Below are 23,664 nucleotides of genomic sequence, written 5' to 3'. Positions count from 1 at the left end.
GTTGTCTGTCTTTTTCTCATTGATTTTAGGAGTTCTTTCTATATTCTTTGTAAGACTTCTTTGTCAGATAAATGAATTGCAAATATTTCCTTCCATTCTATGGCTTGCATTTTCATTTTATTAGTATCTTTTGATGAATAGAAATTTTTAATTTTAATGTAGTACAATTTATCAATCTTGTCCTTTGTACTTAGTGCCTTTCCTTTTGTATACTACTAAATAAATATCAACTACTCAAAAGTTATGAGATATTTTCATACCTTACATTTAAGATGCTTCTTTTTTGTTTTATCTTCTACCAGGAAAATATTCTTTCCCGGCTTTTTTTTTTTTTTTTTTCTCTATGACTTCACTACTTGGCCAGAAAGAATGAATTACTTCCTTTTCTGAATTCCCATAATACTATGCATTATTTTATTATCTTTTTATTATATTATGTATTACTTGAATCACATGTATCTGCCTAGCTAGCCTCTCTTTCTCATCCCCATCCTACTCATCCAATTATTTAAATTCCTCCTGGTCTTTTCACTAAATCCTGGTCATGATGCCTCCTGAGTAATTCTAGAATTGGTCTATTTCTTTCCACCCCTACTGCTACCTCCACGGTCTAAACCTGAGACATCTCCTCTTGAGTACTGCACTAGCCTCCTAACTGGTCACCAGCCTCTAATCTTCTACTTTCTAATGAATTAACCACCCAGCAGCCGGAGTGATCTTCTAAAACATTAATTTCTTTGTGCTATTTCCTTGCTTAACACTCTTCCATGTGCCCACTGTTCTCAGGTTAAATTTCAGCTCATTAATATACTGCAGAGGCCTTCCAGGATTTGAACCCTGGCTTGTATCTTGTAATTATCACCATTGAGGGCTCTGCTCTAATCTCTAAAAATCTCATAAAACATCTACGTTTCCTCAAACACCCCTTCCTAAAGACTCTTCTGTCTGCCTCCAAACCCACGTCTTGCCCTCCTATTCATCCTTCAGGTCTCATCCTACGTATGTTTTCCACAGCTAAACCTCCCTGACTTCCTAGTAGCTTAAATCCCCTTACTATCTGGTACTATAAAAACCAAAACCAAACCTGTTGCCACCGAGTTGATTCTGGCTCATAGCAACCCTATAGGACAGAGTAGAACTGCCCCATAGAGTTTCCAAGGAGAGTCTGGTGGATTCAAACTGCAGTCCTTTTGGTTAGCAGCCGTAGCACTTAACCACTACATCACCAGGGTTTCCTCTGGTACCATAGACCCTTCATAATGTTTCTCCATTAAAATTCACTATACTTATTATTGTTTGTTTTAATCCCATCTTCTCTGAGAGAATGTATGCTTCCTTGGAACAGGAACCATGTCTGTCTTGTCACCACTGTATCCTGGTGCCAAGAAGCGTTCCTAAAAAAATGGTTGAACTAAATTTAACCGGTGTGTGTTCATATATCTAGCGCCTGGCATCAGGTTTGGCCCATAATATATCTCAATAAAGGTTTGATGATTTATTGTCTTCACAAAATCCTAGAATCAGTATTGGAAGGGAAATGAACATACTTTCTTCAATTACCAAATCCAATCAAATGATGCTTTTGTGTGTGTGTGTGTGTGCGTGTGTGTGTGTATAACATATTTCTAATAAGGTAACCAGTGGCGGATCTGAGTTCTGGAGGGCTGAGGCTTACATAATAGTTCCTCTCTGGTAAAAGGAATTCAAAATTATATATGAAAGTCAGTATTTATTTGGAATAAGAAAAGATAGGGCCTTGGAAGGTGAGGGAGTCCTGGACATTAAGCAGCATTATATTCATGGTAAATCTGCCTCTAAATGTCCCCACAATCTCAGTAACTTCCTTGGTAGCAACCTTTACTCCGATTATAACTCACAAGTCTCTCCATTCTCAACATGCATAGGAAGAAATAGCAGAGTTGTCAAAAATACAAACTGGAGCCCATGCTGGGGTTTGAACCTCTGCTCTCATTTCACAAGGTTGCTTAAAGTATCACCTAACTAATAAGTTTCAAAACCCTGAGCAGATCTGTTTTTCTTCTCACCTTTCTCATCACGCATTCCCAAACCCATCTGTTTGGGTGGGGTTATTCTTCCTGTATTAGAGGTTTTATTTTGCTGTGTTTTGTTTTAACACTAAGCCACTTTCTGGGGCTGAATGTCCCTGAGGAATTTTCATTCATTGCTCCCAAGTGACACTACAGGTCCTCCCTGCAACCATTTTCCAACCATCTTCTATAACAGGAGCACAAATCAGAGTTGCCAAGGAACCAGAATATAAAAGTCATATTAGGCTCTGCTTAGCTCTACCTGCCAATCTCAGCCCAACTTTCCTCCCACTGACATTCAGAATCACCTTTATCGTATACCTTTCTAGAAGGTCACGTTTTTAGTCTGCTCAAAGTTAAGGCATGTCATTTTATTTCTGACTATAAAGTTAATACATGATCGTTATAGAAAAGTTAGAAAAAGAACTGGAAGTCTAAAATAAACCATCTATAACCTAAACCATCCAGAGGTAACCTCTTTTAACACCTTAGCATATCTCTTTGCAATACGATTTTATACGTATCGCTTCACATTGTTAGCATCATGCCATACATCCAATCAGAAATCCTCCACTGTTTTTTAATTAACATTATATCAACTCATTTTCACATAGTGTTGGAAATTCTTTATAAACAGCATTTCAGTACCTGCTAAGATTATGTTGTAAGGATGCAACATAATTCACTTAGTCTCCCCATGTGGAAAATTGAGATCTTTATACACTGTTTTTTGCTGTTATAAATAATGTTTTTATGAACAACTCTACTTGTACTTAAAGACAGTCTTTTTTTCTCCCCCCTGCAAACGCCTCTCCTTTTATGATGAATTGATAAGGATGAAATTACTATTTTAAAGGATATATTTTCTTAAGGATACATATGGAACATCTAAAAAGGACTTGACATATAATGGACATCAAATAAACATAACTGAATAAATATCAACAAATTAATACCTACAATGGTTGCATTCTCACTAGCAATGTCTAGGAGTGTCTGTCTGTCCACACCCAGACAGCACTGAATGTTTTCTCTTGTTGTTGTTGTTGTTAGCTGCCGTCAAGTCAATTTTGACTTGTGGCGACCCCTTGTGTGTAGAGTAGAACTTGCTCCACAGGGTTTTCAAGGCTGTGATCTTTGGGAAACGGATTGCCAGGCCTGCCTTCTGAGGCACCTCTGGGTGAGTTTGAGGCGCCAGCGTCTCAGCTAGTCAAGTGTTTAACTGTCTGCATCATGCAGGGACTGTTAAAAGTGTGTGTGTGCAAGCGCACGCACACGCATGCACACACACATTTAAGACCACAAACGATCAGCAAATAAGGAGGAAGAGGATTACATAACTAGAGCCCAAAATTCTATAAAATGCCCTATATTTCTTGGAATTCAAATAACATCTGCCAAAACACATTGGGAAAATAAAAAACAATAATGTAGATAATTCAGACGATATATGAAATTTTAATATACATTAGGTCTGAAGCATCTATAAATAACACTGTTCAGACGTTTTCATCAAAGTAATCAGATAAAGCTCCCATTTCCATACTTTCTGTGGGAAAAAATAATTAATAACCATGAATTTAACATACTGTATATGTTAAAAATTTTAAAAATATATCTTAACTGTCTTAATTTCCATATTCATCATTTTCATTGGATCCTGTCTCTTTCATCTTCATTCTCTCTCCATATCATCCCTCCCAGTCCTCCTCTGAGTCCCTCCTCCCCCAGGTCTCACCTGGGCTCCTTCCTCACCTTCCCCAGTCTAGCCCCACCATTCCTACCAGCTTCCTACCTTGAAGGTGCAGTTTGCTCTCCGTGCTTTGCAGAAGGACGGAACTCACAGAGTCCAGATTGTCATAGCTGTTACAGCCCAGAGGCCCAGTGCGTGTCTCTGTGACCTGGAGTGGAAACCAAAAAAGAGAGCTGTGAGGGGAGTACCCTCGTCTAGGACAGACTCTGGGAAGTCTTCTCCTGGCAGAGACAAAGCTGGCAGAGTGGGTCTTCTGGCCTGAGTCAATGGCCACTTTCTGAGAGTTTTGCCTGTGCCTTGCACTGGCACCTTGTTGGTGGAATAGCAGGGTGATTATGCACACAGACTGGAGCCAGGCTGCCTGGGTTTGACTGCTGGCTCTCACTTCACAAGGTCACTTTAAGTACCTCAACTAATAAGGTGAAGCACTATAGTCCCTCTCAAAAGCTTGGGTTCTGGAATCTGGAAAGTCAGGATTTAAATTCTGACTGGCTCATTTATTTGCTGTGTGAACTAAGAAAGTCACTTAACGTCTCTAAACTTCTACAAACTAAAGCTAGCAAATCCTTCCAGGGATGTTGCAAAGATGAGACAGCATGGGTAGAAGTGCCTACCACAGGGCAGATGTTCAGTGAAGGGCATCTGAGGATAAAACATCTCTATAAATCAAGCAGATTATATGTGTATTATTGTTACCCCATTGTTGCCGAGTCAATTCCAACTCATAGTGACCGTATGGGACAGAGTAGAACTGCCCTCAAGGATTTCCAAGGAGCACCTGGTGGATTTGAACTGACGACCTTTTAATTAGTGGTCAAGCTCTTAACCACTACGCCACCAGGGCTCCATGTTATTGTTAGGCGAGAACAATAAAATTATCCCGTTTTTCAAAAGAAGCTTCAGGACATGTTCAATCAGTGCTACCACAGGATAAAATACTCAAACCTGAGGGCAGTGACTTTCCAAAACATTGTCTTAAAAGACTTGAGGTAACTTGAGCTGTAAACTTTCATCTAAAGCGCACACACACACACACACACACACACACACACACACACACACACACACACACAAAGACTTGAGGTGCTACCAGTAGGAGTACAGCTATTAATGAGGATAACTTTGAACTAAGTATGGCTTAGCATGAAACGGGGTCTCTTCATCCCTTCACCCAAGGCACTATCATTTAGCATAATCACCTATAGGATTGTTTTGAGGTTTGCACCCAAAAATAAAGACACAGCATCTATTGTTGTAGGGAATAAAGTTTTGGAAAACAGCCAAATGTACTTTCAGATGTCAGCTTTGCCCTTTCCCAGCTGTGAAACCTTGAAACAGTTACTTTCCCTCTCTAAGCCTCAAATTCCCCATCTATAAAATGCCAGTAATGCTCTTATCCACCTCATTGGGTAAGGAGAACATAATTACAAAGTGTTTAGCACTTAGGAAACAGTTAATAAATGGAGGATAATAAAGTTTCTCTTTTTTTTACACACAAGTTACTATTTTTTGTACAGAACAATAATATAGTAATTATTCAGTTAGAGTCAAAGCTACCAATTCATTTTACTACAGATATCCAGAAAAAGAAAAAAAAAAAAAAAAACAGGCAAAATCTCCTGGCCTGGGCCTGCTGCTGGCCTCAAACACAGCTGGAAGGGAGACATATTCTAGCCCGATGAGTCTTGGGGTAGTGGCAAGAATGGCAGGAAAAACTCAAGTACCAATTAGATGTGGAAGGCAGTGCTATGGTAAGAATGGTTTCTTGATGGTCTCTGGGCCATTTCTCTGAGATTTCCCTGTTAAGGCGGCAGGATGCACAAAAGAGGATTATCTCTGTCAGAGCTTCAATATCTCAATTCCACATCCCATCCAGTGGGGAGAGACCATTTGGTGATAATGAAAACCGGGCCTTTACGGTACTCCGACTCAGACTGCTTCATAAAGATCCATCTCTCGGCGCCGAGCTCCCTAACAACACAATCCCCCTAATATAGGCGATTCTTCTCAGATAAGCTGGCCCTTTGTTTGTCTAACAGATTTATTTCTCTCCTTACTACCTCCCTTCTCAGTAATTTGCTCCCTCCCACACTTTTTCTTCCCTTGGTCGATTTCTGCCTCATATGCTTGAGTCTCCCTAAATATTTTCTCCTCTTTTCCCTGGAGATATCTTTGAAAGTCTTAAAATAAGTCCAGGCTTGCATTTTATTCAGAAGAAACTAGAGTGAAGACTCAGAAGTAAAATGCAGGCATAATTTGGTTTAAGAAAATGGGAGAGGAAAAATCTCCACTGAAACCCTCAGAAAAACTAATCCTTTATATCAAAAATGTCCTTCCACATTCTCCTTAGAGAGAGAATCCCTGAATGCATAGTATTTAAAATGGAATCTATTCTTTTCTTTTTTGGAAATTCCTTGTGCTCTAAGTCACAGAATTGAAAGTCTAGAGTTTCTCTACCCAATAGGGTCACTAGCCATATGTGGCTATTTAAATTTAAGTTTGATTAATTAAATTTAACACAATTACGAATTTAGTTCCTAAGTAGCTACATTTTCAGTTCTCAGTGACCCCATGTGACCAGCGGCTACTGTTTTGGCCAGCACGGATACAGGACATTTTCATCACTGCAGATGCTTCTGTTGGACATCACTGGTCTAAAAGAGCACAGATCAGCAAACTACAGATGACCTGCTTTTGTAAATAGTTTTATTGGAACACAGCCATGCCCATGTATTTACATACCGTCTTTTGCTTCTCCAGTGCTAAAACAGCAGAGTTGAGTCAGAGCAACACAGACTAGCAAAGCCTCCATGCCCAAGCAAGTCTGAGATATTTATTACCTGGCCCTTTACAGAAAAAGCTCACTGGCCACTGTTCTAGTGAGTTGAGTTCTAGTCCCTGCTAAGATACTCAAAACCAAACCAAACCCACTGCCATCCAGTCGATATGCACTAGCTGTGTAACTCTGAGTATGAGGCTTTAACCTCTGGGCCTCAGTTTCCCCATCCGTAAAATGGGGAAGGGGAATGAAAAATATAGAGGTTTAAAAAATCACAGTCCTTGGAGTCAGAGGCCAAGTTTATGCTCATTTTCTTCGCCTAGAAAGGAATCCTGATAATTGTCCATACAGAAGAACTTTAGGTGTGAATGAAAGGACTGCTGATAATTATGCTAGGACCATAGCCAGGACAGTCCCAGTAAATCAGGATACACGGTCACCCTAGTGATAAAGCTTGTGCTATTCCAGGGTACCTAGCGACATTAGTCAGAGTGGGTGAGCTTCGCAAGTATGGAGCCAGGAATTTTGTCTGCCCATCCACTCTCAGAACATCTGCCTTGTATTACTACTGTCTGAAGAATCCGCCTCCCGAATCCGCCCTCAAGTCATACCTTGATTGCTCCAGTTGATATCTGGATCTCATGGAGCCTCCTCATGGTGCCATCACGGTCAACAAAGTAGGACGATGCAAGCTGGTGCAGAGCTTCAACACTTTGAGTGGCATTCCCTGACTTCCTGTCTAGGCGACTTTTGTCCATGTACATGGTCAAAGCCTCCTCCCCTGCATGAGAGAGGAAAAAAGCTCAGGTAGCCTGTCGAGCTTTGAGGTATGAGGACAGGGCTCCAGGGCTTCAGTGCTGAGAACAGCTTCAGTCCTCTACTAATTTGCCCAAATTTCCTTCTGCCTCTGAAATCAGTTTCCATCTGAAAATCAAGGGTACGATTAAAGAGAAACGGTCCCTGTTTTCTTTTTACCATATTAAATGTTGTTATTGTTTTTGTTGTTGGGTGCCGTCCATTGGATACTGACTCATAGCGACCCCATGTGACAGAGTAGAGCTGTTCCATAGGCTCTCCTAGAAAATTTAAAGTTAACACACATGACTCACACTCGTGACACACATTATATTTCTATTAGACAATGCTAGCCTAGGGAGACAGAAATATAAAGAGACCATTTCAAACACCAGATGAACAGTCAACACAGAGGGAGGCACAGAGTAAAATTGCAGCCAGGAGGAAGGGGCCTGTATCTCCGTCAGTAATGGAGGCCACAAGACCCTGATGACTCTGCCTCTCTGGAGCTGCAACCCTCGCCACTACCCCTGCACAAGTATGCCCCGTTTCTCTCATCTTCTGCTTTTCTCCTGGCCAACTTGTGATCTTCTGCCTTTCTCCTGGCTAACTTGTGATCTTCTGCCTTTCTCCTGGCTAACTTGTCCTCATCCCTCAGGATTCATCAAACACATGACCTCCTCTGGGAAGCCTTCCCTGAATCCCCCAGTCCTCACCTAAACTAGGTTACGTACTCTTCCTGTGCCCTTTCACAGTCCCCTGTACTTCTCCACTATATCACTTACCACATTATCTGGTGATGGCTTGTTTAATAGCCTGTCTCCTCCACTACAGCAGAAGCACTGGGAGGTCAGGAAGTATGCAAGAGTCTTTCACCATTTCATTGCCATTGCCTAGCACAATATGGGCATGTATCAGGTGCTCGGCAAATGATTGAAGATTTATGGATGAATGAGTAAACATGGAGCTACTGTACGTCTACAATGTTTACTGATTTGTCTCTCCTACTAAACTGAAATCTCCCAGCAGGAAGGATCCTAATTCGTCTTTGGGTTCCCTATGCCTGGGCTTGAGTTGAGTTCTGAGTAAGACACTCAGGTTTGGACTTTCTTAGGAGCTCTCGCTGGTTATTCGAGAGGACATAATTTTCCTTCCTTTAAACTCCATAGCAACTTGAATTGATTTTTTGTAAAAATGCCTGTTGATCCAATTAGGCTTTGAGTTGTTGTGGTGGTGGGTAGATGGTGGGGGCACAGGAACCATCTGATTCATCTTTGTAAAGTTCCCCAATGCTTCTCCTAGGATCTGATGCAGAACAGATTTTCAGTTATCATTTTATTGATAAATTGATGGAGAGATGGATGGATGGATAGGTAAATGATGAAGTAAGTGACAATGCTAGCTAGAGCCATGAGGCAGAGGAAATAAATATTCCAAGTGTCATCTCAGGCTCTCCAAGGGGCCTGTGAAAGAAGAGGTGAAGCAAGCCCACTTCCCTCTAGACTGGGAACTAGCAGAAGCAAACCTTAGATCAACAGGGGTTAATGGGCTTCTGGCTTCATTATTAAGACTTAATTTCTTGTTTATTAAGAGAATGTTCTGTTTAGAGTTGTTTTCCCATTTGGGCATTCCTGCAAATTGCTTCCTCACCCTACATAGGCCTTTCCTCAGTCTTTTGGTCCTCCAGGGGACACTGCCTCACTCTCTGAAGCACCTTCCATCAGAGGGGAAAGTGTGGGATTCAGATATGTAGGAGATGGGGGATGTGGCGGGAGTTGGTTGTTTTACCTTCTGAATCAATACGATGTTGCTCCCAGATGGGGGCTGGGGATGTCTGGACTTTAAGGTGTCTGGGATGTTCCTTGTCCTTTTAGCCCTCTGTGATTTTATTCTTAGTCTTCCTCTTAGCCCAGGGGAAATCTCTCAAAATGCAGGGCAGGGAATAATGAATACATACAAACATACACATACAAACAAAAACCTGAACGCTCATGCATACAGATACTTATGCAACACACACACACATTTTCAAACATGTATACACTGTATCCATATGTATGAGTACAATGTGTATTATAGGAATGCTTGTGCACAGACTAACTTTCTTCCAACCATAGGCAGGAGTCAGTGCACATCTATGTACTAAGCATACAGACCCATGTACACATACCAACTTAATCACACATATCACACAGACACACAGCCTCCAAGACCTTTCCTTTGGCGTCAGATATGGTCTTCAGAGGGATTACAGGAAATCTGTTTCCCTGTGTGTTATTCTATATCCAGAATTTCCCCCTAATCAACTTCTATAAGAAAACCACTCATACCAAGGATTTGATGACTTTAACAGATTTCACCAAAACTTTGGGTATCCCGTGGCAATGGCTTAGCTATCAGTCCTCCCACTGGCTGCACTTCCTCTTTCTCACACCCTTTCCTTCCGTTTCCCTCTCCCTTAAGAGCCAAATGAGTCCATTTCCATGTCCCACATGTGGCAGTTTAAGGACCATCTTTTGTTTGAGCATCCCCTTGGGATTCACCTGGTACCTCAAACAACTTACCAAAGAATTTTCTAAAACAATATAGATTATTAGGAAAAATCAGAGTAAGTACAGTTGCCTGCATTTCCTTCCTACAGATGAGGAAGCTGATATACAGACAGAAAAAGGGATTCCTCAATGTCTCTCCCACCCAAGTGGCACGAATGGCCTTCAATCCTAAATCCCTAAGTTCCTGAGCCGCATTAGATAATAACAACAATAAAAAAAAGGATGATAACAACATTTTTAGGTTTCAGATGTTGTACTAAGCACTTTTAATTCACCATTTTATTTAATCCTCACAAAAGCCACGAAGGAGGTCATATAATTATGACTATTTGTGAAAAGGAAAACTTAGAGTGTTGAGTAACTTGCTAAGGTGACATAAAGCTGATGAATAACAGGTGGCAGGATTTGAACCCAGGCAATCAACCTTCGGAACTTCCCCATTATTCACTACTGCTTACCACTTCCCTTCTCTCAGACTGCGTGATGAGACACTTAAGAAATATTTTTTTCAGGGGTGAATGAATAAGATGATGATGCAAAAGGACCTCACACAGTTTCTGGCACAGAAGAGTACACCTCTTCCCCTTCCCTCCCCCTACTGCACCACGTTTAGGGCTGAGTGAACATTTAGGGCTTGCTGTCCAACACCGGATCTCAATCCAAAGCTTTGCATATTTTAAAATGTTGTGCTGTAAAAACAGGAGAGAAACAAGGCTCTGTAAATAATTCACCACCTTGCCATGGAAAAATTAAAAATATATTTCACTGCAAAAGAGAGGTCTTTGTTATTTGGGATTTCCAGGGACTTGGACAGAACACAGTTTTTAATTGAGGAAGTGAATAGGTAGCAATGATTTTTTTCCCCCAAGTGAACTGGGAGGTGGGAGAAGTTCAAAGGCAATGGTACAGGTTAACGTCACAGTCCGTGTAGAAGTGAATTCATTTTCACTTTACAACAGAATAGAATTTATACTATTTGATTTAACATTCAAAGTCCTTCTTAATTCAGTATCTGACTAGCAACAGACAACAAACACATCCTGGTTGGCTGACTGCTGGTGTGGGTGTCTAGGTGGCAAGTGAGATGGTTAAATAAATGACTAATGTTGGGTCAAATGTAATGCAGACTTTGTAGACTGAAAATCCTAAGTGCAAAACTTAGCTTTGTCACTTGCTAACTATATGACCTTGAACAAGTTACTTTGCCTCTTCTGAGTCTCATCCTCCTCATCTATAAAACGCACACAATATGACAACTTGCGGTTTCTGAGGACTAGGGAAAAAGTACAATGCCCACTATGTGGCAAATATTCAGTAAGTAGTGACTAATATCATTGTAGGAACAAATGAATTTGCCCAACCAATTTCTCTATTCACATTCCCCACAAAAACCTATACATTATCAAATTACTAATCTGGTATTTCTCAAAACATATATGCTCAGCCTAGAAAGCTTTGCTACTTTCCTTCAACCCAGCCAGCTCCTGTCAGGGGAAACTGCCACTTCCTTCATGAAATCTGTCCTGACCACTAGAGCACACGGTGAGCAGCCCCTCCTCTGAAGATCCACTGGTATACCTCACTAGACCCTGTTCCATTACTACACTGATTATCATTTAGCTGGCATAGGTCACACCTACCACACCTAAATGCAACTCAGCTGCTCTCTAAGCTGTTGGCATGGCGGTCCACCACAAAAGGGGTTTTCCTAAAGTTCAACTGATCCAGTCAATTGAATATGGAAGAACTGATGTCCAAAAGATTGTAGCTCATAATAATATCAAATGATGCAAGCAGGCAAGACTCATACATATCTAAATGCACTAGTCGCTACCATTTCCCATTTTCTTTGCATTTTTTTCTTTCCCTTTATCCTCTCTTCTTATTCTCAATCTCTCAAAGGTTTATTGGGGATAGTGGGGAGGAATGGGCAAGACTGATCAGAGTGGAGGAATTATTTCACTTTCCTATTAACCTACTCTAAGCCCTTATGAGAGACAAATGATACCCCATTTGTAAAATAATAGCCTCAAGTTATCAGAACCTGAAGTAGGCTTAAATAAATAGAACAAATTCCCTACATCACATCTAAAATTCAATTATTTCTCCAGGTTAGACCATATTCCAAAGGATTTAAGAATATTATCAGATTAAGCATTCCGAATGATGAGACTACATTCCAAGAAACTAAGACATTTATCAGATTAAGCAGTACCAATAAAATGAGCTAATTCCAAGGTTAAGCCATATTTCTACAAAACAGGAAATTCTCATGTTAGACTGTCCTATAAAATTGAATCACCTGCTCAGATATGACAAAAACAAACAAGTCAATTTGGCTTATCTAGCAATATATGCTTTTTGGTGATATACAATGGCAGAGAGGTTCAGGAGGCTTTTATTTCAGGGTATCCCACCCTTTCTTCCATCCCAGACCCAAAGTTATGACACGGCTACAGCCCAGTGGCTGCTGACCTACCTCCCAAGGTGGCAGAGATGAGGAGGTGGGTGCCGTACTTTTTGATGATGGTATCGATGAACTGCTGAGTGGTGGGTCTCCTGCCAAGCAGGCGGATGCTTCTTTGAAACTCTGGCATGAGGGGCACTGGATGGCGCACCAGATCTCTCCTCTCGATGGCTGTGTTCCTCACCTTCCAACGGGCAAACTCCCTGGGTAGGAAAGATGAGCGAGACTTCTCAACCTACCATCTCTGCCTCTAAAACAAAGCCCATCCCATCGCCCCATCCAGGCATCTCTCCTTAGGTGGGAGAGTGACAATAATGATTTTTAATATTTGTTAGGTGACAATTTGATCTGGAGCTCTCAATCCTCTTCAGCCAAAAATATTTACTGAGTACTGTTCTCATCAATGGAGATACTGTGGTGAACCAGATAGACCGGGTCCCTGCCCTCGTGTTGCCAGCATCAGGGATAAAAACATCAGGGGTGGCTTTTACTAGTTTATGGGTGAAGAAAAAAAGGAAACAGAAAGAGCAATAATAATAATGATGATGATGACACTCACGGCACTTTAGAGTCCACCAGAATGTCATGCCCACTTTCTTATCTATCATATCTATCACACTAGCCCTGTGACAGGGGATTATTACCATTTTCTTATACCTATCACAGGACCGAGACCAAGGTCTCCATTATCATTGTCATCTAGTTGCTTGTTCTTTTCTCTCACTAGACTGTCAATGATACCACAGAGATGGAAACTTTTTAGTTGTTTTTTTTTTCTCTGCAAAATATCTCAGTGCCTGTTACATGGTAGGATTCATAAAAATACTAGTTGGATATATAAATAAACAAATGAATGGAAGAAAGAAAGCAAGGGCGCTAAAGAGGGGGGAAAGCTATGTTACAATGGAGCGCACCTAAGGCACAAAGTGACTTCTGATCTGATCTACAATAATTCCAAAATTGAAAATTTAGCCCAGAGTTACGTTTAATTCAAAATGTTAACATGCATTCACTGAGTGCCTACTACTGGAAGAAACTAAGTTAGGCTCTGAAGACCATGTGGGAGAGTTTCAGTTTTTTCCTTTATTAATGACAGAGCAGGTCAAGACTCAAGAGGTTTGAACTTGGAGTCCAACTCGAAATCTCACTCTGCCTCTTGCCAACCGTGTGGTGTGATCTTGGGCAAAGCACGTCACCTCTGTGGACCTTTATTTACTTTTATACATATACATATAAAATACAACTAACATCATCTCTTTCCTAGGGCTATTGCAGGTATTACATGATTCCTAGAGTGTGAAAATACCTTCAGAAAGGGTCGTTTCATAACTTTTTTCCTTGCAAGTTTCCAGACATGTGAATCATTAAAGGCTCAGAGACGGAGAACAAGGAGCATACACACTGAGTATAAGGGGAAATTGAAAGGGTCTTGGTTCAAATTGTTTTTGCTTAAATAATGATCACTGTTCCTCTCAAAGATGCAGCTTTTTCTGAAACAACCAGCTCCCCATCCTGCCTGAGTTATGTCTTAATCCCCTGAGAAAAACAGACTAGCCAAGAGGGCTGTAGGGTCAGTTTAGATAAATGATGAGAACCAGAGTTTAATGAAAAGGTCTCTCTCTCCTGTCACAAGATGGGAGAGATGAATGAAGGAAGAGGTATGGGGCAAGAAAAAACAGAACAGGGCAAAGTATACCCCGGTAATTCAGTGGTGGAGTCTGACCCTTGATGCAGAAGAAACTGGGTGTGAAAAAAAGGTTTAAAATTGGAATACGTTTCCAAGCCTCAGAGCTTATGGCTTGTGTCTGTTCAAGGAGTTTCTGTCCATAACTGATAACACAGCTCAAATCCTAAGTAAAGTCAACTCAGTGCCTTGACATACCCATTGCCATTGAGTCGATTCTGACTCATAGAGACCCTATAGGATGGGGTAGGACTGCCCCATGGGATTTCCAGTGAGTGGCTGGTAGATTCAAACTGTGGAACTTTTGGTTAGCTGGTGTAGCTCTTAACCACACTTTGACATAGCAGGCATTTATTAAGTCAATCAGCTGCATTCAGGAAACCCTTGCAGGGCATCTAATAATTGCAGGTATGACGCCTATAGGAGAGAGATGGACACACACATCCTCATTCCTTAAGAAGCTCAGTCTAGCAGGAAAGACAAAATGTTTACATTTTATTGTAAAAAGACAAAAAGGAATACAGGGCTCAGAAGGAGCAGGAGCATGGATCTCTTCTCAGGCCTCTAGAGAGAGCTTCTCAGAGGAGTCCTTGTCTAAACCGTAGTTTTAAAGTTTGTATGCAATTTAGATAAACAGATGTGTAAAAAAATGTGTGTGTGTGTATGTATTTTTATATATATATATATATATATATATATCTCAAAAGTCACACAGCTGGTTATTGAAAGAGCTGGGAATAGAAAACTGATATCCTGACTCTTATATCACTGCTTAATATAGATATTGACAAGTATAATATAAAAACACAGCAAAACCAGCACCAATGCAGAATTAATGCCATTCCCCACCACCAAATACAAGGTCATGACTGAATTTCTTTGTTTTAAACTGCCTCCAGTCTTCCTGAAGTTCACCGGCTATAAATACGGGGCCTGCGGTCTGTGTTGGATCCTTGAAAAATACTAGGAAGGAAATCAGTGCTGGGCACCGGATTCCTCCTTCACATGGCAGCTGTAAGACCCAAGTGAGGAGATGCATGTGGCCTGCCAGGCAGAGTGCCAGGCACTTGGGAAGAGCTCAAAAATGGGGGGCAGTTGTTATAAAGAACCTACTATGTGCTGGGCACTGCCTGCTTGACATCATGGATATAGTCCCTGATTCTAAGAAGCTATTCTACTTATTGGAAGAAGTCGTAGTTCAGGGAAATAAGGTGTGCTATTTGCCAAGGTCACAGAGGGATCAGAGAGGAGGGTACCTCGCCCAGTCTGGAGAAGAGGCTGGGTGGGTGCGAGTGGGAGTGGAAAAGAATTCTCCTGTTCAAGCTGAATCCTGAAGGAAACCTAGGATTTGGCCAGACAAAGATGGGGGAAGAGTGTTTCAAGAACATTAATTTCATGTGCAAAAATGCAGGGGGATGAGAGAGAATAAGAAAGTTGGAGAAAAATGATGAGTATGTGTGTGCGACATGCATGTATGTATGTATGTGTGTAAGATGTATAAATGGTAAGAGGTGAAGATAGGGAGGTTGGCAGGGACCAAATGATGAAGGTCCTTGTTATGGATTGAACTGTGCCCCCTAAAAATATGTGTTGTAAATTCTAACTCCTATACCTGTGGTTATAATCCCATTTGGGAATGAGTTTTCTTTGCTATGTTAAGAGGCCACATCAGTGTAGGGTATGTTTTAAGCCAATCACCTTTGAGAAACAAACAAACAAAAAAAGCAGATTAGGAACAAAGAAGCAAGCAGAGATGGGGGAAGATGATGCCACACGAAGACCACCCCGGAGCCGTGGAACAGAAGCTGAAAAGAGACAAGGACCTTCTCCCAGAGCCGACATAGAGAGAAAGCCTTCCCCTAAAACCAGCACCCTGAATTCAAGCTTCTAGCCTCCTAAACTGTGAGAAAATAAATTTCTGTTTTTTAAAGCCATGCACTTGTGGTATTTCTGTTATAGCAGCATTAGATAACTAAGACAGGCCTTCTGTGCCAAACTATGCTATTTTTTTTTTTTTCCGTCTCTATCCTTTGTTCTTACTGGCCAAGGATCCAGGCTAAAAAAGTTTTGAGAACGAGTTTATGTGATTTGGAAACCACTGTACGGATGCTGAAGCAAAGACGATAATAGCTCCAGGGTTCTGTTTTTACACTATTTACTAAAATATACTTAAAGAGTTTTTTTTTTTTATAGTACCTAGATCTATTCAGAAATAGATTTAAACAACATATGAGCTAAAAACAATGTTTTATACATCCAAAACTAGAGGAACTACTATTCTTTATGGCTCTGAGAACACAGCAGTAAATAGTAAAAAGCCTTGCTCTCAAGGAACTTGCAGTCCGGTGACAGAGGTCAGAAAATAAACAACTGTGTAACATGTCAGAGGAAGATCAACATTATAAAGAAAAATAAAGCAGGTAAAAAGGGTTTCAAGCCTAACAGTGGGGTGAGCATGTGGTTTTATACACGTGGCTTGGAAATGAAAAGGTCTCTCTCTCCTGTCACAAGATGGGAAAGATGAATGAAGGATTTCATGGTATTTGAATGGAAACTTGAAGGAAATGAAGGACAGAACTACTGGGGCTACCCAGTAGAAGTGTTCCAGGGAGAAGGAACAGCAAATGCAAAGGCCCTGAGGTAGGGGCGTGCTTGGCCGGTTTGGGAGGGTAACATCGAACTGGCCCAGAGGAGTAAATGAGTAGAGTTAAAGGAAGGTTGATAATAATAACACAAAATAACGTCATAAAATTGGGTGTGACTAGGCACAAATCTTGAAGAGCTTTGTTAGCCTTGGCAAGGGCTTTTCTGTTTAATTTCTAAATGAGGCAGAAAGTCAAAATAGGGGTTTTGCAGTAGAAATGATGCAATCTGATTTATGTTCCCAAAAAAGGATAGTCAAAATAAACAAAAGAAAACAAAACCCACTGCCATTGAGTCAATTCTGACTCATAGTGACCCTATAGAACAGAGTAGAACTGCCCCACAGGGTTTCCAAGAAGCTGCTCGTAGATTAAAACTGCTGACTTGATTAGCAACCAAGCTCTTAACCAGTGGACCACCAGGGCTCCTTTAAACAGCCAGACAGTAAATATTTCAGGCTTTGCAGGCCATAGGTCTCTGTCACAGCTACTCAACTCTACTGTTGTAGTGTCAAGCAGCCATAGCTAATATGTACATGAGTGTGTGTGGCTGTGTTCCAGTAAAACTTTATTTACAAACGCAAGCCAAGGGCCAGATTTGTCCTTCAAGCCATAGTTTGCTAACCCGTGTTCTAAAAGCACTACTCTAACTCCATTTATAGCAATCATCCAGTCTAATTCACTCCATTCATAAAAGCAAAAACTGAATGCCAAAGAGATTAAGTCTTTTGCCTTAAATCACACAGCCAATGACTGGCAGGGTTTAACTCAGAACCTAGGGCTGCTAACTCCAAGTGCCGTTGCCATTTCCACTGCAGTGTGCTGCCTAATAAAAAGAAGGAAAAGAACATAAAAGAAAAGTCTTGCTTGTCATGTTGTCTAACTGCTCTGCTGGCCAGTGAACAATTTCATGTAAGTTCTCAGTGAACTGAGCACAAGAGAAAATATATCTTTCCTTCTGAGCCACAGAGCACAAAAATTCCCCTTGGAGGAGAAGGCAGAACTCACAATGGCACAGGATTTGCGGAATATGCTTATGCCCAATTAAGCATCCCAGCAGGGTGGGCAAACCAATTAGACTGAGATTAAAAAAGGATCCTGGATGGGAGGCATGGAGTGGCTGCAGCAAGGCCCACCACACTGGGGGAGCTGAAGGTGGCAGGGCAAGTGATGACAGGCAGAGGATGGATAAAGACAGAAGCCAGGGTTGCAAGGTTTAAGATGAGGCTGAAGAGAAAAACATAAGCTTTCTTTCTAGAATTAAGCATTGCCTTTACAGGAATCCTCCCCCATCGTCTTTACTAGCCCTCTGTTTTCCTGCATGTGTGCTCACACAGATATGTACACACACACACACAAAATGATACATTGAGTATGAGGTTGCACTGGAGAAAATAGAATGATTATGAGGCAAGCAGATGAACTGGCCCTGTGCCCTCGGAAAGGCGCTTCCTCCCCTGGTGTCATTGTCTCTACCTGTGAAATAAAGCAAAAAAAACACCTGTTGCTGTCAAGTCGATTCCAATTTATAGTGACCCTAGAGGACAGAGTAGAACTGCCCCACAGGGTTTCCAATGAGCGCCTGGTAGATTTGGACTGCCAACCTTTGGTTAGCAGCCATAGCTCTTAACCACTATGCCACCAGGGTTTCTTACACGAATTTCAGCCCTGTACCTTTCGGCCTATGCTTTTGTCATTATTGTTAGGTACCGCCATGGCAGTTCCTACTCAAAGTGACCCTATGTACAACAGAATGAAACACTGCCCAGTCCTGCATCATCCTCATGATTATTGTTATGCTTCAGCCCATTGTAGTGGCCACCGTGTCAATCCATCTCACTGAGTGTCTTCCTCTTTGTTTCACTGACCCATTGCTTTACCAAGCATGATGTCCTTCTCCAGGGAGTGGTCCCTCCTAATAACATGTTCAAACCATGTGAGACCAAGTCTCACCATCTCTGCTTCTAGGAGCACTCTGGCTGTACTTCTTCCAAGACAGATTTGTTCATTCTTTTGGCAGCTCACGGTATATTCAATATTCTTCTCCAACACCATAACTCAAAGCTGTCAACCCTTATTTGGGCTTCCTTATTCATTGTTCAGCTTTTGCATGCATATAGTTGTTGTTAGGTGCCGTCAAGTCGGTTCTGACTCATAGCGACCCTATGCACAATAGAAAGAAACACTGCCCGGTCCTGTGCCATCCTTACAATCGTTGTTATGCCTGAGCTCATTGTCGCAGCCACTGTGTCGATCCACCTCGTTTAGAGTCTTCCTCTTTTCCGCTGACCCTGTACTATGCCAAGCAGGATGTCCTTCTCCAGGGACTGATCCCTCCTGACAACATGTCCAAAGTATGTAAGATACACTCTCGCCATCCTTGCCTCTAAGAAGCATTCTGGTTGTACTTCTTCCAAGACAGATTTGTTCGTTCTTTTGGCAGTCCATGGTATATTCAATATTCTTCTCCAACGCCACAATTCAAAGGCGTCAATTCTTCGGTCTTCCTTATTCATTGTCCAGCTTTCCCCTGGTGGTATAGTGGTTAAGTGCTATGGCTGCTAACCAAAAGGTCGGCAGTTCAAATCCACCAGGTGCTCCTTGGAAACTCTATGGGGCAGTTCTACTCTGCCCTATGGGGTCGCTATAAGTTGGAATCGACTCGACGGCACTGGGTTTTTTTTTTAAGGCAACTGAAAACACACTAAAGCCTGTGCTTTAGAGGCAGAAATCTGGGGTTAAAACCTGATTCTTCCACCTACCAGCTGTGAGATTTTGAATTTACTTATACTCTGGAAAATGAAAATGACATCTACCTTAGATGGTTGGGGTAGGATTATATTAAATCATGTAGCACAGTGCCAAGAACATAATAAGCCCTCCATAAAGTGTTAATGGTAAAGTAATTATCAACATTATCATTGCATGATTATCTGAGAGGCATTATATGGTAAGTTGGGTGATAGTGGAAGGATGGCAGGAAAGGAAAAGAGGAAGAAAGGAATTTAGGAAACAATCATACCCTTTTTCAAATTACCAATAGATAGAACTTTTGGAATATGTAGGATTTGATTCCTGTGAAGTACAGCAAAAGCAATGAAAGTGGCCTTAAGAAATGGGCCAGCAGTTTATAAACTGTCTCCAATTCTATTTTCTAATATATGGGTGAGGACTAAATCACGCATCTCCCCAAATATTTCTAGGAGGGTTAAAAGAAATAATTGTTAGAAAAGTTATTTGTTATTTGGAACTGGGTATGGATAAAACCCAAAACCAAACCCACTGCTGTCGAGTCAATTCCGACTCATAGCGGCCCTGTAGGACAGAGTAGAACTGCCCCACAGAGTTTCCAAGGAGGGCCTGGTGGATTTGAACTGCCAAACTCTTGGTTAGCAGCCATAGTACTTAACTATTACGCCACCAGGGTTTCCTGGGTATGGATAGGTATGGACAATTATCCACTATTTTCTGTTATCCTTATTTTCTGTTAATTTTCTATTAGGACACACTTATAATACTGATGTTTCTATTGCTTGAGGCTGTCTTTTTGGTTTCCTCATCTGTAAAATGGGGAGGGGTGAAAAGCTCTACTTCCGAAGGTGGTTGTAAAGAGGGCATCTCCAACAGTACTGGGTTCATAGTAAGTGTTGGATAAATGTGAGTTAACTCCATTTTTTCCTCCTGAATAATTGAGGCTACAAATAACCTCTGAATAAGTGAAGTACTACTTTACTCTTCTTTACAGAGAATGTTTTATGGCTGTGAAATAGATGATCTTCTGTCTTGTATCTTTCAGCCTAGGTTTTAGAGGCAGAAATCTTAAGTTAAAATCTGATTCTGCTACCTACAAAAGCAGAAATAGGTGAAGACAGTTTTTAAAAAACATATACATTTTACTGACTTTTAAAACAAATAAAGAGAATGAGGAAAATAAGGGGAAAAAATTTTTTAAAAAACTGGGTTAAAATTAGTATGCAAAATTAATTCTAAAAAATCCTGAACACTTAATGGAAGTGGACCACAAATGTCAAGGAGCTTCCTTGCACCCAAAACAAAAAGGGAATCACAGCCTAAGGAACCAAACAGCCAAGAAGATCATAGAGTAGTTGATGGAGAATTACAGATTTCCTGGGGTCTAATATAAGACACACACATCTCCCCATGAGTTCTCATAAAAAGATGGATGCAGAAGATGCTGGCGAGTAAGGTCCTCAACAATATACCAATGGTATGAGTTTGGTGAGCTGAATTGGCTCAGCGTAGCCTAATGAACATATGCCAAAGCACTATTCAATAAAAGGCAATTCCATGAGGATCAAACATATTATAGACTAGATACATAGCTCCCTGGTGGCCTGACTTAATCCAAAGATACATTTTAGAATATTTTATAGACACTACTACAGCTGCTAACCAAACGGTCGGCAGTTCGAATCTGCCAGGCGCCCCCTGGAAACTCTATGGGGCAGTTCTACTCTGTCCTATGGGGTCACTATGAGTCAGAATCGACTTGACGGCACTGGGTTTGGTTTTTTGGGTTACCCCCAATAAAGGTTTGTTGAAAGCATGACTAATTACAATCACACCATGTTTGCATTTGTTTATTCCTAGATGTCTTATCCTATTGGTTACATTAATTAATTGTGTGTTAGTGGAATAAAAGGAAGCCTGTAAGTAAGAGGAAGGTGTTGGAGGGGAACTCTGGGACCACTTCTGCTATTATTAGCAGCACGTTTTCCCAGAGGAATCGCAGAGGAGGACAGGGAAGAAGACATGAAATCATTGAGCTGAGAGAGAATGAGGGGTGGGGGCACTGCTCTTGCCTGCTGTTCCCCGTCTCTTCCCACATGGTCCCCAGCCAGCTCAGGGAAAGGTGAACCCAAGGGCATGTGTGAAGTGGAAATGATGCATCTTAACAAGCGAGGGTGTCAGTGCCAAATTCCCTGCCTGCCTCCGAGCCCGGAACGTAAGTGGGAGGGCAGCTGAGAAACAGCAGCATCCAAGCGTATCTCCCAGGGCATTTCAGCCCTAGAGGAGTGAGGGGAGGAAAATAAACCAAAGCACTGTCACTGAAAACGTGATTACAAATAGTCCTATTTTAATTGCAAGTAAAGACATTGACTTAATTTTAAGGATAAAATAATTCTTGCTTACAATTGGTATATAACTCTTTCTTGTTTCCAAAGTGTATTTACTTAAATGATGGCATTTTATCCTTATACCAACCCTAGTAGCAGCTCTGAAGTCTCTTATGGGGATTAAGTTCAGAGAAATGGGGACAGCTAATTGAGAAGTATATTGGAATAGAGCTACTTGCTTCTTATACAGCAGAAACTTCAGAGGGAAAAAAGAGAAACAGGCATACTTGGAATGGCCCAACTTTTATATAAATGGACCATTTCTGGAAAAATAACTGGGGTTCTTCATGAAGCATTGCTAATGAGGGCAGGGGGCCATGATGGGGGTTATTGGGATTAATTGTGGGAAAGGCAGCTTAGAAGATGCTTGCTTTATGTCACTCTGAACCATCGGTGTTGCCTGAGGTGCCCTCTGTGTACTTGAGCAGGCTTACTGCTTTGCCACACAAAAATGCAAAAAGCATCAGGGCGGAAGAGCTTTTGGAGAAATACCCAAGGCCACTGCTTTCATAAATGAGGACACTGAGGCCCAGAAAGAGAAACAAGCTTGCCCAAGATCACAGAAACACTGGTGGTGGGGGGACTAGAACCTGGGTTATTGATTTCAGGTTCCACATTTTATCCCCTGAGGGACTGACTGCCTCATTTCCATTATTCCCATTTTTGGGGGACTGGTTCTTTAAAAACCCCTGTCACATACTTTAGGTTCCCAACAACCTAGGAGAAGGAGATTATTGCCAACCCCTTCACAAGCTGAGGAAACTGAGGTCCAGGGCAGTGAAGGCCAAAAGCAAATCCATGCCAGAACTGGGATGGAAACTCAGATTTCATGGTTCTCTGCCTGGGCCCTTCCTGGCTTCTTTCTGAGCCCTCCTTCCCAGCTGGCATGACCTCCCCTAAACTACCCCATGCTCTGCAGAAGGACAAAGTGTAGGACATCAAGGACAATCCAGTACTCATTCCACGAATTAGACCACGCGTCCCTGAGTACATGGGGACAAAACAGGTCCCTTCCCAGAGATGTTGTGGCACCCTGGGACAGTAACAACTTTAAAGAAAGGCCCAACTTTGGATCCCAGCATAAAGCTACTCACTAGCTGAGTGACCTTTTGCAGATTCCTCAGCCTCTCTGAACTTCTTTATCAGTGAAACAGGAATTATAAAACTTATCTTGCAGGGTTGCTGGAAGGACTAAACATAACGAATGCAATTAATCCAGCAGTAGTAGCTACTCAATAAATGTTAGCTATTTATCCTTTGGCAAGACATTCTAAAAGGGGAGTTTGTCATATAACACATTAACATTTAATGGATATTTTAAATGATCTTAATATGCCCATGGGCTCCAGGGATTACACAAACTGCATATAAATAATATATTTAAAATTCTGTTTACTCAATTTGTCTCTCTACTTATTTCCAAAGCATCTATTGTGAAAGCATGACTCATAACTAAATATAGATTAATAAAAGTTTGGAGCAGCAATTATTTTCCAATTATCATAAATCCCATTAAGCATTGCAATTATATGAATTTTCTTTTTCAGATCACAAAATTTGAGAGCTCCGAGGGACCACAGAGTATGTCTTTGTCATTGCCATCAATCCTTAGATGGTAACATGGAGACTCTGAGAGGGGAGACAATTTTCCTGGGGACACACAACTGTCCGTAGCAAAGCTGGTTCTAAAATCCAAATCTGGTGTGCTCGGGCCTTAGTTCAATTCCCTTTGCCACAGGGCTTCTTTAGGAGAGAAGTGAACAACTTCTACCCCGTCAAGTAACACTGCATTTGGCTGCCAGCTTC

General features: G+C 41.4%; 1 protein-coding gene across 1 annotated transcript in view; it reads right to left on the bottom strand.

Moving 5' to 3' along the window:
- BRINP1 (BMP/retinoic acid inducible neural specific 1) overlaps window positions 1-23,664 on the bottom strand; it is a 140,194-nt gene that overhangs the window by 60,634 nt on the left and 55,896 nt on the right. Inside the window, exons 2-4 of the mRNA XM_064291546.1 lie at window positions 12,407-12,597; window positions 7,192-7,361; window positions 3,844-3,949 (exon numbers count right to left, since the gene is read on the bottom strand). Of these exons, the coding sequence (XP_064147616.1) occupies window positions 3,844-3,949; window positions 7,192-7,361; window positions 12,407-12,597 (467 nt within the window). The remainder of the gene's footprint in view (window positions 1-3,843; window positions 3,950-7,191; window positions 7,362-12,406; window positions 12,598-23,664) is intronic.

This window comes from Loxodonta africana, chromosome 9, assembly GCF_030014295.1.
Source record: "Loxodonta africana isolate mLoxAfr1 chromosome 9, mLoxAfr1.hap2, whole genome shotgun sequence".
Classification (NCBI taxonomy): Eukaryota; Metazoa; Chordata; class Mammalia; order Proboscidea; family Elephantidae; genus Loxodonta; species Loxodonta africana.
The sequence above is the reverse complement of the archived record's forward strand: the minus strand, read 5'-3'. Positions and strand labels throughout refer to the sequence as shown.